Source organism: Leopardus geoffroyi, chromosome C3, assembly GCF_018350155.1.
Source record: "Leopardus geoffroyi isolate Oge1 chromosome C3, O.geoffroyi_Oge1_pat1.0, whole genome shotgun sequence".
Lineage (NCBI taxonomy): Eukaryota > Metazoa > Chordata > Mammalia > Carnivora > Felidae > Leopardus > Leopardus geoffroyi.
In genome coordinates, this window is record NC_059338.1 from 50,632,461 (window position 1) to 50,651,657 (window position 19,197).

At 45.7% G+C, this 19,197-nt stretch overlaps 1 protein-coding gene across 5 annotated transcripts in view; it reads left to right on the forward strand.

Moving 5' to 3' along the window:
* The window catches only part of ASTN1 (astrotactin 1), a 305,254-nt gene that overhangs the window by 157,876 nt on the left and 128,181 nt on the right, over window positions 1–19,197 (forward strand). For all 5 annotated transcript variants that reach the window (XM_045452809.1, XM_045452805.1, XM_045452807.1 and 2 more), the window contains exon 8: window positions 5,217–5,301. In XM_045452809.1, coding sequence (XP_045308765.1) covers window positions 5,217–5,301 — 85 coding nt within the window. The remainder of the gene's footprint in view (window positions 1–5,216; window positions 5,302–19,197) is intronic.

Consider the following 19,197-nt stretch of genomic DNA (forward strand, 5'->3'; position numbering starts at 1 on the left):
GGAAACCCTCCCCCTTCCTGCCCTGCTTCTTCCCGCACGTGGGATGATGTGGTCATCCCACACGCTCATCAGTAAGAAACTTTATCGCCTCCCACACTCCGTCCTAGAGCCTTTCTCCAAAGAGCTGAGTGTGGGAATTGGCTGCAAGTCAAGCCGACGTTATTTTTGCAATCCTCCAGCTAACTCACTTGGAAATGTCACCATGTTGGGACGTGTGCTTTCCCAGCCATGCCGAGGGGTCTGCCCATATGGAGATGTGGAACAGTGCAAGTGCACGTGTGTACTTGTTCACACACGCACACGCACGAACACACAAACACGCACGCTCAGTCACTGCAAAGGAGCATCCTCTGGGGCCTGGAGCTCTCCTTAGACAACCTTCCAGAACGTTCCAAAGTTAAGCATGCGTTTACGCATCACCTGCACAGTGGTCCAGAATAGCAGCTGTGGTAGGCAGAACATCCCCCAAGGATGTTGTCCCCCTCTTCCCCAGAACCTGTGAGTGAGTTACGTTACATGGCAAAGATGAATCCGGGTGGCTAAACAACAGGCTTTAGAATGAGAATATTCTGGGTCAACCAGGTGGGCCTAGTAAAATCACTAGGGTCCTTAAAAAGTGGAAGAGGGAGACAGAAGAGGAGGCCAGGATGATACGACACGGGAAGGACCCCACCAGCCACTGCTGGCTTTGTAGCTGGAGGAAAGGGGCACGAGGCAAGGAACGTGGTCAACCTCCAGAAGGTGGAAAAGGCAAGGAAACAGATTTCTCCTTTCCAGGCTCCAAAAAAGAATGTAGGCCTGCAGACACCTTGTTTGTAGCCCCCTGAGACTTATGTCAGGCTTCTGATCTACAGAACTGTAAGATAATAAAACAGTGTTGTTTAAGCCGTGAAGTTTGTGGTCATTTTTATGGCACCTGTAGAAACAGAAGGAGGGAAAGGGCAGAGAAAGAATGAGCATCGTTAACGTTACCCTTTGTAGCTCCCAGCCCAGTTCATAGAGGTGGCTACATGGATCTTCTAAACATGCATCAGGGGTCTCCAGAAGAATGAGCTGGAGGAAGCCTGCTGATCTGTTTTCCATGTCAGCCTCCCTCCTACGTTGTAGCAACACACTCTTTGGGAGAGATGTAGTGTACCTGGAGCTCTTAGCCCGGTGCCTGGAACCCCTTGGCCAAGTGCACGCTGACATTCTCCCCCAGATCTGCCCAGGTTTGGAACCGTAGGTGTGTCTCAGGTCCAGGTGGGCTAACGGCAAACCACTGAGGTTGAATGGCTTAGTGCTCTGGTTGGATCCAGCCAGAGGTTGACTTTTGCTGTACTTTCTAAGGGTTTTTGTTTACAATTGTATGTTTTCCCGATTGCTTGTTTTCTGATGGAAACACAGACTAGCTGGATTCAGCAACTTCTCTCACTACTCCATCCCCGGACTTTGTTCTGCCAGTTGGGCAGCTGTGGAGGCATCACACACACTTGCTTGATTTCACAGCCCCCGTCAGTCCTGGCCACAGACGCTGACTGCCCTTTGCAAGATATGTAGCTTTTATGGGTCTACAAGCAGCACGGGCATCCAAGCTAAATCAGATTTTACTGGCTATCCAAGATTGCCATTCGCCAAAATTCTTTCTACCCCAGATCTTTCTAGAGGCCAGTGCTAACCATAGAGAAACATGTAAAACCTGGCGAGGGCCGTTGGTCCAGTTTCCCAGACTCAGTGGAGCCCTCCTCCCCTTTCCTTGATCTGAACCACTGCCTCTCTCTCTTGAACTCAGTTTGGCAGAGTAGCATGGCTTTCAATTTTGTTCTTGTCACCTGGATCACCCACTCGTTCCAAACTCCATTAACACCCCTTCCTTCAGGATGTGCAACTGGCGTACTTCCCTGTCTGCCCTCCCAGGGTCACATGGGACCGTTTGACTCTGGGCCCACCTCTTGCCTGATGTCTCCACAGGGGAGGAGACCAGGAGGTTAGATGTTACCGTAGTCCAGATGTCTTAGAGAGATTGCCCTTTTTAGATGGAGCACACCAGCCAGTTGCATTTAATAAAAGCCAACAGCTACCTGGAGGATAGGTAAGTCAGGGCTTTTGGCCACATCAAGTCCAGCCCAGTCATGTTGGAGGAGCCCTTAAGTCAAGGTTGATCCTTCGATGAGATTTGCACCTCACCCCTTCACCTACAGAATGGGGAATGAGGGAAGGCAGGGGCACCATGCAAGTTACCTCAAGGCATTTGACCTCAAGGGTAGCAAGCACAAATCAAGTGTAGCCATTTCCAGGCCTTGCCTGGATCACCTCTTGGTGGGTTTCTACTCTCTGGCAGTGTGGTGGCCTGTGCGTGCCTCCTGCAGGGTACAATCCATCCCGGTTGGGCACCTCTCCGTGGCCGTGACACGTCTCTCCATTGGATTCCTGTGAACACCACCACAGAGCCGGCACGTCATGTGTTCCCCGCCATCTGTCACAGCAGATGCAGAGACTGTAACACTTCGAGCTTAGGAGGGCATCCAACACCCTTGTGGGGTCTTTAAAATTCACAGCTAACAGTCGGAGCTTGTGCTCGCATGAAACCCCTCTTAAAGTCAAGATTTAGCATTTGGTTGCCATAGCAACTTCCCTCATCAAGTCTGAACTCCTTTTCCGTGTAGATGGCCCAACTGGTTTTGAGGAGGAATACAGAAGGGGGGAGTTTGGTGGGTTCCGGAAATGAGGATCGTTTGAGAGGCAAACTTTGGATATCCTCAAACTCTAGCCTGGTATGTTTGAAAATGTCTCTGTTGCTCCGGCTTTGGGCCGCATGTGACATTAGACGGAGGGAAGCTCTATCTGTTGTCGGCAGCGGGTCCCCACGTGGTAATGAGTGATGGAACCTCACAAGGAGATAATGACTGTGAAGGCAATTTGAGAAAGGTGAATGTACTCTACAAATGGTAGGTATTGCCATCATTAGGAAAATCAGGCTTTGCTTGAACTCTCAGTTGTTACTGCATTTATTTTTACATGTTTTGCAGTAACTAGATCTCGAACGTGGAAGGACTTCCTTTTTGGTCAATCCTTAAGTCTAGGGCATGGCCTCCAGCCAAGACCCTTCTAAGAGTCGGAGTGATGGGCTCAGCAGCCTCATGAGGTTACTTCCTGTTTTTCAACGTCCTACCCATGTCTGGTGTCCACAGGGACAGCTGGGAAATGATCTCCTGAAGGGAGAAGCCTGTCTGTGAACTAGACCCACTAGTTGCCTTTTATCTCTGCATCTTGAGAGTTGGTGGTGGTCGTGTTGTCTGTAAATTCAGGGCAAAATTTGAAATGATTTAATCAATTTTCCATTTTGCACTGTTTATAAAATCCCTGCTTATGCAAATAAACAAAACAAAACAACAGCAACAACAAAAAACCTAACTTTGTTCCTGCCCTTGTGTGGCTTATAGTCTAAAGTCCATGCTTTCTTTGGAATTGGTAAGATAGGAAGGCTGACCCCTTAGTAATTTTCTTCTTTGATGATCCTCTGGTACTTGCCTTCTTTATCTTCCTCTCTCCTGGAGAAACATCATTTATCTGAAAGCTTTATTATCATTTCCCTGATTTCTAGCTTTGTTTTCCTATGTTCCACTCCTAGCTCCCTGACCATTCTTGGACACAGCTCAGCACCACTGAAGCCAGTAAATTTGAGCCTATTGTGAATCTAGCCCACGTGGAAGCCTGAGTTTCCCATACAGGAGACAAAGTACTAACCTCATACTCTGTGTGGACACCCCCTAAACTAAGAAGTGAACTAATTGTCACTCCACTCCTCAGCACCTTGAGCTAAACAGGTGTGGGGGAAGAAAATGGGTGTTACCTGGTAGTGGGGCCCTGATGGTCAGTAGCTTATAGGCCCATCTGGAAAAGAAAGATTAACCTTAGATCCTAACAACAACAACAAAAAACTCCTTCCTTTAGAACCTACCCAGTCCCTTCACTCTAGGACGGTGGGGACCCCTCGCTTCATTTTTATTGTTTTTTATCTTGGAAAGCAGAAAATCATACTCCAAGCTATGTATATCCCTTTTTAGAGTCTCTTCCTAGAAAGATGAGGAAACCTTATGTCCCTTGTCTCTTCAAGGCATGCCACTTTTACTATTTACAAATGGTAGGAAGTCATACCCTGTCCTTCTACTACCTATGAACTAACCAGCCAGTGACAGAGTTCACACGAGTGCTGCACTGGCTCCGGTCTCAGCAGTTTAGGGATACACAGCATTGCTTAAGGATTACTAATATAAGGGCACAGCAGCAAATGTTTCCAAGATCAGTACTAAGTGGAGCAATGATTCTTAATCCTTGGGGGTCTTGATTTTGCTTGTAAATCAGAAGAATGTTATGGAATCCTGCCGTGAGGAGGTGTGCACACACACACACACACACACACACACACACATACACGGTGTTGCATACAGTTCCAAAGGGGTTGTGGACCGCTTGGTATATTAACGGAGTAACTAATGGTAAGGAAGCATAGTAATGTTCTAAACAAATATAGAATTGTGGATGGTTCTTCTGTTTAAAAGCTCCAAAATAATTAGCCATTTTCATTTAAAAATGAAAACCCAGAGTTCCTAGAAAACCATAAGAAGTATAAGTGACCTCCTCTAAGTATGTCATTGTTCTATGGGCTAATGGCCTGGCATGGTGTGAATAAAGGTCCAGAGATGGACCGTCATAAGCTCAAATATGAACTCTGCCATTTATAAGCTGTCTCCAGATCCCTCAATTTTTCTGAGCTTCAGTTTCCCCTATCAGCATAGCAGAGCTAATAATACCTACTTTTCAAGTTTCTTAGAAATATTTGATGAAATACATCGCTTATGTGCTCTTTAAATACTTATTGATCACCTAATATGCACCTTGCAGTAGACTTGGCGCTGAGAAAACACGGTTGAAAAAGTTCTTTTGCTCAGAGTTCTCGTTCTTTGTGTTTACCGAGCACATATAGTAGGCTCTTTGCAAATGTTAGATTCCTCCACTAGAGAAAATTAGCACGTAGTGGAAAATGGAGAGATTGGGGGTGTGTTCATTCCGTGGGCAGTAGAGACGGGGATGTGTGACATAATGGGATTTATTGTTTCTTCCACACCATTATTAGAGTCTGAGTTTAATCTGATCATTTCACGTTCATTTTCTCAAACAGACATGTTAATCAATTCCTTCATGTTTCTTTTCCTTCTTCCTACCCTGCTTCTAAGGGGAATGCCTTTGCTACGAAGGTTACATGAAGGATCCAGTACACAAGCATCTTTGCATTCGGAATGAATGGGGCACAAACCAGGGGTAAGTGAGGGGATGGCAGATGAGCCGGTTCCCAGATGTCACCCTTCTTCATGCAGACAGGACGCGGAACAATTGCGTGTAGAGGAACGGAGCTAAGGGGTGGTTATATTCTGAATAGCGAATGGGTAAAAATGTCACCATGCATTTCCATATTTATACCATTCCAGTGACGTCCGTGTCATCTTTTTCTCCATTTACGAGTTCAGAGATGATGCCTCTGACTCGCAGCCCCACAGCCTCCAGCTGGGATCTGAAAATCAAGCTGTCCCTCTCCTCCTTTGCATTCTACCACCAGCCACCAGGATTCCACAGGCAGAACTTAGCTGTTGATTTTGTTGGAGACACACGAAGCCACACAGACTCCCGTGGAGCTCTCCCAGAGCTCAAGGGGCTTTGTGAGACTGACATGAGGAGACACTCGTTTTCCCCACCACTGTCAGCAAGGGGGAAATGTGGGAATGCTCGGTACCAAGTAAGGGTATCTTGCCCGGATCCCCAGTAACCATTTCTTTCGGAGACCTTTGCTTTCCCCCAAGCACACATGACTGGGATAGAAGTTATCTTGTCTTGGATTTTTCTTTTATTTTTTTTACATTAAAAAAATTATTGTGATGAAATACACATCTCATAAAACTTACCATTTTCATCATTTTTAAGTGTACCATTCAGCGGCATTAAGGACATTCGCATTGTTGTGCAACACCACTGTGCGTCTTCTCTTGCTTTTTAGAAGCAACTTTCTATTTTGTCTTGGGTGCTGAGAGCTTGCTTTCTGCGTTGGCTCCCCCATGGAGCAGAGTGGATAGAGAAAGGGGTCGATAAACACTAACTAATAATAGCAGTCGATGGAACAGGGAAAACTAGAAAGAGATCAAGGCAAAAGCCATCTGAGAGTGATTGCTTTTCTGCAGATTAGAAATGTGTTTGCAGCCTGACAAGGTGGAAAAAGGAACCACCATCATTTCGCACATTGCATGGAGGACTCATATCCCCGGGGTTGATGATCAGCCCCTTCTGTGTGATTCTGAAGAGACCAAGCCTAGAATATTGAATGTAGTTCTGGACTCTCAAAGCAATAAATATGGAGACAAATGGGTGAGAGTTTGGAGAAGAGCAATAAAAATGATTGAAGAGCCCAAGGGAGTGATTTATGACGAAGGGTAGAAGAACTCAACTCAGAGAACTGGCCAGCTGATGACTAAGTCAAGACGTGATAGATGCCCATCGACGTTAGAAGAGGGCAAATGTTCTGGAACGGGTTGAGGTTGAGGAATAAGGACAAGAGGGAATGAAGTTAGGGAAAGGAAATCTGAGTCACAGGTCAGAAAACTTGAGGAAGTCAAAATGCCATGAAATTTTTCTGTTAGTGAAAATGAGGGATTGCTCTGTTTCCACTGAACCTGAGATCGCATCGGAGAGGCTGCCCCCCACGATTTGGAGGAAGGTGTTAGTAGAAGGGTAAATGCACATGAGGTAGCGTCTTGTTGAAAGATGGGTGGGGAGGGCAGAAGGCTTGGCTGATAGATGTCAAGCGGCGTATGAATAAAGGAGTGCCACTCGCTGTTTAAAGTCCCCTTAGTCCCCTCACTCTCTGACCCCTGACACGTTTGCATAGTGGATGGGGAGCCAGGATATTAGCTTCTGTGGTGGCTGAGCATCTCGGTTGGCTAAGATTCTTACTGAGTAAAATGTTGTAAAGGGTGATGGATAACCAGCTCTCTATCTCTTAGCCTGCAAACTTGCTGCTGAAGAAAACAACGACAAAATATCATTTCGCTTTTTGCCCTGAATGATCCAGGCTGGCCCTCTGCAGTGATTGGATTTGGTGGCTAATCGCTCAAGCCTCCACATCCCTCGCCTTGCAGACAGATCATGCGAGGACGGGCCTGGCCTCACTTGGTAATTGCACAGGGTTTGTCGTTCCCTCTGGCTGCGTGTAGAGGCAGTCTTAGGATGTAGACGAGAGCCTCCAGGGACTTGGTGGAGGCCCCACGTTGGTGTCATTTAAAATAAGACAGGCTAAAGCATCGAGTCGCAGACTGACAGGAACATTAGCCCCAGGAAACAGACAAGGAGACCTAATCTGTCATTTCCATCTCTAATTTCCATTATTCTCTGATCATCACTGTCTGCGAGGTCTCGTTTTGGACACTAATAAAATAATGGAGCAACTGTTAGGAGGGAAAAAAGTGACTGTCTTGGGGATAATGGAGCCAGGAGTGATAAGCAGCATGGGTTTATATGTATATAAAAAAGCGCCAGACAAATGACTGCATTTTCCCCGTAAAATGACAAGATAAATGAAAAGTGGAGGATGCCATACATCTTGATTTAAATCAGGGCTCTGATGCCACGTTTCTCTGAATGATTCTTGCAAAATTAATCGAAATTGATTTGAACGTGAAGTCTGTCACTTGAGTTGAAACCTGCCTGACAGATTGCCAACTAATGATACGTATTGGGGTATTATGGAAAAATCGATGGTGGGCCTCGTTTTCCTGAATATTTAATGTTCCGGAAGGTGGAGATAAGCAGCGTGTGTGGGTATTTATGTTTTTCACCTAGGATCCTTGTATTGCGTATATAAAAATGGCTGAACGTTCTTTTGAAGTAGAACAAGCAAATCCCAGGCCAGTAATCTTTAAAATGAATTCCCTTGTGAAAAATCTAGGCTAATGTAGAAGGGAGAAAGTAGCAATAAGCATCCGTTATTTCAGGCAAGGAACAAAATGGATTAAGGACACAAATGCAGAAAATTACAAGTGGATGATTTGGTGAGGCAGAGAAGTTAACACCTGTAACTTCACCCAGCCTCTGCCTTGTGCTTTGGTTTACCTAGACCCATGTGTGTCTGCGCGTGCACCTACGTGCACATGTGTGTGGTGAATGTGTATGCGTGGTGTGTGAATGTGTGGTGTGCGCATGTGCATGTGGGTGAGTGAGCGGATTAGTTTATAGAAATCCTCTCACTACTGTGCACCATCATTCATGGTTTCAACAAATATCCCCTCCATTACCTATTGTACCAGGATGAGCTAGATTGCTAATTATAAGAAGATGTGGTCTCTGCTCTGGAGGAACTAATAGTCTAGATAGATAATGGACACATAATGAAAAAATTACATTCAATTCTAAGACCTATTAAAATAAAGGTGCGAGCAAAGGTCAATGTGATTACAGTTTAAGGGGTGACTTATGTGACACCTGAGAACCGAGAATAGGATTTCGTGGAGAAGTTAGATTTTGAGCTGTTCAATTTAGCAGCTAACATAGGTAATTCCGAGCAAAGGAAACAGCATATGCCAAGGCGTGGAGATACAAGAAGCATGGCTTTTCCAGGAGTAGCAAATAAATAGCCCAGGGTAGCTTAAGAATGCAGTTAACAGAGACAGGAGAAGAGGCTGATACAGTAAGGAAAGACTCGCTCTTGAAGAGCTCTTGCTTTCTAAGGTTTGGGACACGAAAGTTCCATATACGTGCCCTTAAAATTGTTAACAGGAGGGAGAAATTCCAAGGTGTCTGTATATTTGGTGGGATATTCCCTCATTATACATTATCATTCTGGGTCCTTCAAAATAAATTAAAATAACCCTAAAAAGAAAACAAAACAACACACACACGCACACGCATGCACACACAAAATGGAACAAACCCACACATATCCTCTTGAGACTATCTAAATGTGTATTTATTTATCTGGATTCTGCACGCAGAACATAGTCCTAAAATTATTCTGTAGATAAAGTTGTCAAGATCAAACAGCAAAGAAGGACAGAATAGGGCCCCATATATATAAGGCACGTGAGTCAAAGGGGTTGCCAACAACCATTTTTTGGTGACTCTGGTTCTACCGAAAATGCCCAAGGAGAAGTGAGGCAGGTTGAGAAATGTGTGAGTGGATCCGGGTGGTGACCTAGTCACTGTAGTGCACCCAGGTGACAGGATCAGGTCACAAGTTGTAAAATTGTTGAACTCATTACACAAGAGGCTCCTGTTCAATAGAAGTAAAAATAGCTTCAAAAAGATATAAACGAAGTCATGGATGACAGATTTCTAATGAGTTACTAAAAGAACATGGGATGTTTGAGGTTACATTTTTGGTCTTCGAGGTTGGCAACAAAAATCAATCATTTCCTGCCACAGCATCCCGGTGACAGGTTGTCCAGCAGAGGACCCAGGATGAAAGGGTCTTACCCCCAGCATGAGGCTTTACCATGTCTTGTGTCTAACCTGTATGAATTCACTAAAAAACCCTCAGCCTCCTCTCCCTGTGGCTTTATAGATACAGCCAGAGACTATTAGAGTATGTATTTAGTATTTGTTTGCTAGGACAACAAGGACAAATGGAAAATTTTCACAGACAAGAAATGAAACCAATAAATGAGGCTGGAGGAGGCAAGAGAGATTGATTTACATGAACACATTAGAGGAGGGGAAAAAAAAAACAAATTTATTTAGCTACTTTGGAGATTATTAAGAAAGGCTATCAATAGTTTTTTGTTGTTGTTAAATCAAAAGTGTGCCCAAGGGCTTCTAGATACATTTTTCAGGACACCACATTAGATAAAATTCATGCATTTGAAGATTCCCTGTAAATAATAGCCTGACTTCTTATTCTGGCATCTCAGATACAGAGGGCAACACCAAGGAGATTTCCCACTAAAGAACCATCACACATCACTAGATTTCAATGCTGAAGGGTTGTGATCGGGTGATAATTCATGAGGGGGGAAGAGCCGGCAGTAGGAAACGAACAGGTGTTTCTCTCAGGCTGTAGAAGCCATTGTCAGGAATGGCCCTGCTCATCAGAACCTTCTTTCACTGGCTGCTCAAGAGGCAACACGTTCACCATGGCATCCCCAGATAAGAACACATGTGTGCGTGCACATGCACACAACACGCTCTCTCTCTCAAACAGCCCACGCTGCCTTAATCTGGCCTTTCCATTGTGCCAGGTGCTTACTGTTCTCTCCTTCTATTTCTACCACGTCTGCCTGCTGCACCCTCCCAAGAGTGACTGCCTGGGGATTCTAAATCCATATAAGGAGCAAATGTCCCACCCTGTAGAATCCAGTTTCCTTTTCAAACCAAGAATGAGGACGGTGTCGGTCATGGTTAGCTTCAGTCCCTCTTTCTGGCTCAAAATACATCCTTGATGGCAGTAAATTGGAGGGGGGCTGCCCAAATGATGCCATTGGTAACATTTGTCTGGAGACAACTCTGAGTACAATGACCAGAGCTCAGTGGAAAGGATGCCTCTGCCTCTGGGTTCTAGGTATCGAGCAGAGACCAGGCTCCCCCGATTACTCAAAATGATCCCAAACTCACTCTCACCTCCTGACCACCTAGAACTGAGCAAAGACCTCCTCACAGCTGTCTGACAGAGGGCCACTGCTCGCCCATTGGACGGCAGCATCTGGGATGCCGGCGTGCATCTCTGATCCCAAGTCCCGGTCTTGGGCGGTGTTTGGCCTACGTTGACCTGCCCAAAGTCTCTTCAGAAGTGACTCAGACAGAGTCAGACAGTCCTGGGTGACATACAACATTTCCTGACTTCCCTTTGTCCATTTCTAGCTCACTGTCTGGCTTTTATTTCCCCACCCACGTGTCACTGATTTCTGTGTCACCGATGCCCCATTCACCTTCCCCCATCCCCTCAGACAAGATTTGCAAGCCAGCCTGGTACTGCTCTTTGTATCTCTGGGTGCGCTCCCCCCCGCCCCGCCCTCCCACTGTCTGTGCCAGCTCCTGTCACTGCCATGCCATGCACAAATGTGATTATCTCCCCATTAGCTCTCTTTTTGTTCTCCTTTTCTCTGTTTCTCTGTGTGTGTGTTGTATGTGACTCTTTCTAATTATACCTAACTTATTCACATATTCCTAACAAGGGTTCCCAGTGTTTGGACCCTTATTTCTCATTCTTCTTTTCTTCCCTCCTTTTTTCTTTGCTTCTGTCTCCCCTACTTCCCCCAGGAGTCGATGGAAACGTGGCTGTCCTTTCTCCCACCCATTTCAATGTCAAACAGATCTTCATCTTAGCTCGTAGAATTCAATCTAAAGCTCCTAGTTTCCTCTCTCTTTAGAAGCCTCGCTGTAACCTGATTCCAGCTGAAATATTGTCCGTGGAAGGAGAACCAACCCTTCCCTGGACAAGCAGGCGGGAACTGAGCAATTGAACGCAGATCTCCACCCGCCAGGACCCCCTCAGTCAGGTGTAATGGGATCGGTTCCCCCACTCGGCTTGGGAAACTGCACCTCGTTCTCGGGGATTTTCTCAAGTGAAAACATGTTTGACTTGACCCATTTTCACAAAAAGCGTGCGGTCAGTCCGCTGAGTACAGTGCTAGACCTTGTACATTGCAGATAGACATCTGGCTAGGAGAGCAACCGAAGCCTGAAACCTAGCCCGTGTTCACCAAGGCAAGCAAACCCTGAGACAAAGGCAATGTTTGTCCAGATGGGCACCTTTTTCTAATTTGCACAGAGGCGCTTAATGAGCTGCGCTGAGCCTGGCTGTGGTCATTTTAGGTGGTGCCCTTTGCTCCCCTCTTAGAGGCAACGGTAACCTTCTTGGTTACTTAGGATGATACAGAAGCAAAATACGTCATTAGTAATTGACTCCCCAGTGCATCTGGGCAGCTTATTTAAAATACGGATTTCTGATTTCTGCCCCTAGAGATTTTCATTTCACAGGTCTGGGAGAGAGTCCAGAATCTGTACCTACAAAAAGTTTCCCCAAATGCTTCTGAAGCACAGCCAGAAGCATTTCTTAATGCTTAAGTCTTAAGACTTAAGAACCCTTCCTGAGCTGGAAGTGGAGTCTCCAGACCCCTTGGGAGGGCACCCTCTTGCCACTGTACCCACCCCCTGCAATGCAAGTAACGGATTTGTAGACTGTGGCTGAGTGCATCCTAAAGGATCCTTGAATTTTACTGATTGAGAAATAGAGAGCCAAAGAGGTGAAGAAACTTGCTTAAGGTTACAGAGCCGGTGGCCACGCTTGACAGTGATGGGTGGGTATTGGAGCTAAGTCAGTCAGGTAAATACAGGTTTCAAAGGGAGTGCAATGTGAATCGCATAGAACACCCTGAAGGTCAGTTACCAGCTGTAGATGAGAGGTGGACGTTCTGTGCTCTCCACCAGCTTCTCCAAACCCTCCTCCCCCTGGGACAGAGGGGCCTCACTGTGCCACCCTTCCCTGAGTGACGAGCGTCTGCAGTCGCCCCCTGCTGTACTGCCAACCCCCTGGAGGAGGGTGTAGCTATCACAGTGTTCTCTCTGACTAGTCCAGTCACGGCACCAAGAGACTTATTTTAAACAGTGCCGGAGGCGGGAACACTCATATTTCCTCCAACATGACCACCAGGGTGAAAAAAAAATCAACCTCAATTTACCCTCCCATCTGCTCAAGAATGGAAGATAAATTGTTTCAATTTTATAGAAATGAATGTTTTATGTCTTGCCCATGCTTTCCAGATAGTGTCCTGAATTTATATATTCTACTGAATGCATGGCTATTTTCCACTAGGAATGCTCGCTGGACCTTCAGCTTCCTTGGGTTTTTGTCTAAGAATACTAGGTTTGAGAGTGCTGTCATTTTCCCTGGCTTTGGAGGTCTTGGCTATATATCTTTTTTTTCCCCTCTAAAATAAATAGAAAAAAAAAATCCACTCATTATCCCATGCTCAGAGAAAACCAGCATTACCATTTTGGCACATTTCCTCCCAATTTCTTTTGCTATGCATCAAAAGTTTTGCTTCCCACTGCCCCCCTCGATTCTGTATATATTTTTGTTCTCTTTCATAATTTAACAATAAGCATGTATTACTCTTATAATCACAGAATTTGGAGGAAAAAGATAAGGAAGGAAGCTTTAAAAGTATCTTTGTGGTACATTACTATTGTCAGGACTTTTTCCACGAGAAAGTTATTATTATTATTTTTTTAATCAGAGAGCGCGGCATAGGGGAGAGGGGAAGAGGAAGAGAGTGAGAGTCTCAGGCAGGCTCCGTGCACATCATGCAGCCCGACACAGGGCTTGATCCCATGACCCTGGACTCATGACCTGAGCTGAAATCAAGAGTCAGATGCTCAACTGAGCCACCCAGGCGCCCCCATGAGGAAGTTACTCTTAATGGCTAAACCTTCCATTTTAACCTGATTTTAGAGGAAAGGAGAAAGTGGTTCAGGGTCTAGCATTCTGGTCAAACTCTAATAAAACATTTCTGTAGGTCTGGATAGCAAAGAGCTGGATGAACCCCAAGCAGTGAGCCTCACATTCAGCACAGTGTTTAATGCAGTACAACTTCAATGTCACTGAAGACGTTGAGCCCTCGCATAATGCTGATTAGTAGCTGTGATAATGCTGGACTCAGTGTTTGTTTTTTAATATCACTAATCTTGATAAAAATCCTACAAACTGGTTAAGAGGTGAGTAGTTAGCAGTGCTTATTCCACCTACAATTTCTGTGAAAACAATTTTAGTAAAAATAATCGTAAGGTTTATTCTTCCTAGAGAAGTATTTTTGGATTCTTATTCAGACGTTCATCCTGTAATGATCTTTTAGAAATTTTAACTTCATGTAATTTCAGAAACTGGAGAGCAAACATTTTGTCTCTACGTATTTGTTTTTTTGCCTTTTCTTTTTATAAAAGGGATGCATGTAACTGGTAGAAAAATTAGGGAAAACACACACACACACACACACACACACACACACCAGTAAAAAGAAGAAAATCCAAACCACCTGAAGTACCATTCCCTGGAGGGAACTCATTGTGACCTTTTGTTTGTTTAGGTATATTTTTTTAACAAAAATTGCATCATATTGTTATAGGTCTTGCTTTGTTTTACACACATACACACACACACACACACACACACACACACGTATGTATAATGAAAACGGTGCCTAGTATTATTTGAGACTCAATAGTATGCTGACCAGAATCACAGAGTGGTGAACAGAACTGTCTGATGCCAACATCTAGGCTCTTATTAAACCATGATGTAGTTTAACAATCGGGATAATCTTTTTCCAACCTTATAGGCTCCTTTCCATCAAGCTTATTAACCATTCCACAAGGTTTTCCACACCAAGAGTAGCATTATTTGCTTGAGGAGACACAGCCAAAATCAGGCTTTCCAGTCAAGGTTGCCCTTTGGATCCAAGACCCTCAGATGTAGAGGGCCCCAAATTTCAGTTGTGCAGGACCTTGGACAGCTGCTCAGAGCCCCAGTGCCGCACTAGCCTAGTTAGCCCGGGAAGTGGATGATCCCATCGGCTGCCCAGACCACAGTTCTCAGCACGGACTTCCTCCCATCCTGACGTACAACAGGGACTCCTTCGTTTGTAGCCACAGGAGAAGGGTGACTTTAAATGGAGTGAGGTCTTGCCATTGTGGGATGGTCATAAATGGGAACACAGTCTACACTGAAAGCAGCCCATGTGGAGTAGAATTAACATCAGTGCCAGGGAGCCATAATACTTTGCATGCCTGGTGTTATAGTACTCCTCCCACACTCTGCCCTTCAAGTGCTATAGTAATAGAATTGATATTAATATTAGTAATAATAGTAGCTGACACTTCCATAGTCTTTGCGATGCACCAGCCACTCTTCTCCATATTTTTCTTGTATCAACACATGTGATTCTCATCTCAATGCTATGAAGTAACTACTATTGTCACCATTCTATAGGTGAACCTCTTGAATATTGCAGCAATATTGAGAGTCTCATAAGCCAAAAAAATAAAAAGAAAAGAAAAAGAATCTTGGTCCCTAGAGAGAATTTACTTGCGTCTAATCCCTCAAGAGCTAGAGTCTCGAAATGAAACGAAAGCCAGAGAGAAGCTACATTTCAGCCTTGGGGCTCTAGGGGCAGGGGATCCATGAGTTGACGTCTGGATTAAAACAATGGCAAGTGTGTGGTCTGTAGTTAAGCATCTCTTTCAAAATGATGTAGAGTCCCAGGGAAAGCCACAAGTCACTAGAGGGACCTTACTGGAGACCTAATAAACACAGTAAATGTCATTGGCTTCTTGCCCAATCCAGGTTTAAAAAAGCACTCAAACACATCCTGGGGGCCCCAGGCTGGTAACTGTCTGTCAGGGGCAGGCATCTGCTACTGACTAGCTCTGTGCTGTGGCCAGTGTGGAACCACGGCCATGTGTTCAAGTCAAGATGGCCCATTACTATAGCAGGGGACATGGCAGAGCCTGTATGGATCACATTTACTCATTTACCAGCACAATCGAGGGAAAATAAAACACCTACTCAGGTCCTTGTTTTTCACAAAGATTTCAGAGCTCTTGCCCAGTAGGTCAGGAGTGGTATCTTCATGTTTGAGCCATCCATCCATCTTCCCCAAGCTACTTGGCCTAGCAGAAAGGTTGTCTGGAATATGCTCAGAGGTTTTTCCTTCCAGGGATAGGCTTGGGTATCGTTAACTAAACTTCACTTAATAGCCTTGATAAAACCATTTCATCTGTGCAGGGAGGCTGTGGGTTCCTCACTTCCAAGAGGATTAGTGTTCACCCGCTTACATTTTCAACTGTAAGGGAGGCAGCAGAGCATAATGGGAAGAGCATAGAGTTGGACTCAGACACATTTGGGCTCAAATCTCATTTCTTTTATTTAAAAGCACTGCATTTGGGGCTGAATTCGTAACAGTTTTGAGTCTCAACTTCATCAGTAAAAATAAGGATAGTCAGTATCGACTTCATAGATTGTTATAAGGTTTATGAGGAAAACATAAATAAATATGTTGTACTCAATAATGCTAAATAAAATATGGAAGCTCTCAATAAGTGATGGCATTGAGTTTTGCACTGGCATGGCCTCATTTATGTTCTTTGACCTGCCACCAAATGATGTGATCTTAATATCAGTTTGGCAAGTTGGGTTTAGAATAACCTACCACTAGAATTTAAACTTCACCAGGGCATGAACAATGCCTCGAATTTCACTGCATTGTCACATCCTAACACACTATTATCTCTTACCTCCTGTAAATAATAATGGGTAATACTCACAGGGTGCTTTCTACATGAAGGCATTATTTGTAAATGCTCTGAGAATGTTCCTATCGTTCCCCCTTCACATTGTGCAGATGAGGAAGCCATGACATAGAGGGTCCAATAATGTGCTCAAGGGCACACTGTACCAATGGCAGGAGATGGAATGTCCCAGCAGTCTGACTCTGTGTCTAGGCTCTCAGTGTGATGGATGAGGACAAGTATGGCCACCATGTGGCCTCTCAGGGTAAGGCCCTCCCAGCACCCAAGGCCCCAGCACTTGTTTCCAGCCTGATTGAACTGCTTGCTTCCTGACCATACTTACTTTTTACTTTACCCCCTCCCCACTTTTCCTCAGGACATGTCTTCCCCTCCAAGGACTCCCCCCTTATCCTCTCAGTTAATTCTATCCATTTGCCAAGGTCCTGCCCAAATACCTGCTCCTCCATAAAGTCTTCCCTCCTTCACCAGTTGGAATTCATCTCTTCCTCCTTTGGGCTGCCTCAGACCTTGTGGCAGGTGCTACATTATGCCTTGGTATTTCTATTCCTATACTGGTCTTGACTCCTTGTAGACCATAAGACCTTTGGAGCAAGAGCGTAATTTTGAGTCTCATTCTCAAGCACATACTGTCAGGCATAGAATATGTGCTCAATAAAAATCGAATAATTGGTGAGATTTCAAGCATTATGAGAAATAGACTATCAGGGAAGACATTTATGTCAGGGGCAGGAAGGATGGAAGGTCGTGCTACCACTCACAGCACATCACTTCCACGGAGGACTTCCTCTGTGCCAAACACCCTATTCAATCTTCACGGTAGTCCTGTAAGGTCCAGTCCATTAGGAACTTAAATAAGTGAAGAACTGAGTTCGTACAGCATATTGGTTAGGACTGTACAGGCATACCCCTTGAGTCCAAATCCTGGTTCTACCACTTACTGGCTCTACCCACTTCCCTCGAGCAGATTACTTAAGCTCTCCGTGCCGTAACTTCCTCTCCTGTGAATGGGGATAATAATAATAATACCCACCTCATAAGGTAGGTAAATGAGAATCGTGGAAAGTGAGAGTATCTAATGCATGGGAGTTAGCATCAGGCATCATAATACCTGCCAGGCGGATGGTTTTCAGGAGGGAGGACTTGCTTCCGTCATTTAAAATCTCTCAATTTTGACCATTGACCAGCAGTTCCTGCCCAGGCTGGGGTTGTTGTTGTTGTTGTTGTTTGGTTGGTTGGTTTGGTTTTAACTTTTTTTCCTCTCTGTCAGCATCAAATCAGTCATCCTGAAGAAACACCCCTGCTCTTCAAAAGCTTCGTCTCTCCCTTCGCCAAATTGTTTCCTAACAGGCAGAGGAGGGTGCTGTTGGACGTACAAGCCTAAACTCAAGCCTTCTTCCTAATTACACCGCAGTCAGATTTTCCACGCAAGCCCCTAGCGTGGCAGGATGCCCTCTTTGAAGTCATTAGTCTCCACAGCAGGGAGAACACATCATCAAAGGCTCCGTTTCCCAGCAACCCCTGCTGTGCCCTTGTGCACCAGAGGAAGACTCCCGTTTCCCAGCAACCCCTGCTGTGCCCTTGTGCACCAGAGGATTGCAGAGGGAGAGAGCAGAGCCTACAAGTGCATTAAGTCTGTTCTTCTCTCCTCTGGCCCTGAACCACGATTCCTTTGAACTGAAGCCCAGGGACAGGGCCGGTGATGCTATCGCAAAACCTCTCCCCATTCTTTCAGTTTCAGCCAATTTAGTGATTAAACTTGCTAGGGCCAGGGATGGGGGATGTGGGGCATGGTTAAGGTTCCAGTTGGTAATCTAAGACGCTGAAGAGTTGGGAGCTGGGAAGGGAGGCAGTGGTTCTGAGGCTCCAGATACTGAAAATGTAGTTGGTAATGACTATGGGGAATCTGCAGTGAAGTTAAAATTCTGTGTGTGTGTGGGGGGGGGGGGGGGGCGGAGGGGTCCCTACACTTCAACCAGACAAACCTGGATTAAAAAAAAAAAAATTTAATGTTTATTCATTTTTGAGAGAGAGAGAAACAGAATGCAAGCAGGGGAGGGACAGAGAGAGAGGGAGACACAGAATCCGAAGCAGGCTCCAGGCACTGAGCTGTCAGCACGGAGCTCGACGCTGGCCTCGAACCCACGAGCCATGAGATCGTGACCTGAGCCGAAGCCGGACGTTCAACCGACTGAGCCGCCCTACCCGCCCAGACCTGGATTTTTATCCTGGCCTTACCTCTTACTTGCCTCTTCGTTTCTGACTTTCAGTTTCTTGATCCCTTCAGAGTTCAGTGGCTACTGTGAATGAAATGTTTAATGGAAACATTTACTTAGGCCTAGGTCTTCGCTTTCAGCAGGAACCTGGGCCTTATTTCAGCCCTGATGTCCGAGGCCTCTGCCGAGGCTAACCTGCCCTGTCTTCGGAAGATCGGCTGGTGGAGCTCCATCATGGATTCTTAAGTGGTGGGAGGACGTCTGAGTCCAGCTCTCTGGGGGCTGTGCTGAGGCTGAGGGACGCCCCAGTGGCCTCCAGCAGCGAGCATCTCCTCACACACACACGGTCTCACCTGCCCCACCCGTGTCCCAGGCCAGCACTTTATCCCTCACCTGGGTCACCACGCTAGGCTTCTCACCTGGCTCCCTGCCTCATGACTTGTCCTCACATCCATCCTCTTCGGCCACCGAAAGATCTACCCAGAGGAGCTGTTCATTTTATGCCCTGCCCCCAAATTCACCAGGGGAGCCCACGGCCCTACAGAATAAATGTGCGGTCTCCCGCAGTGGCCTCCAGCCTCTTTGCGACCTAGTTGCTGCCAGATCAGCCCTATCACTGCAGTCACTCCTTGCCTGCACTGTTATGTTCCAGTGACACTGAATC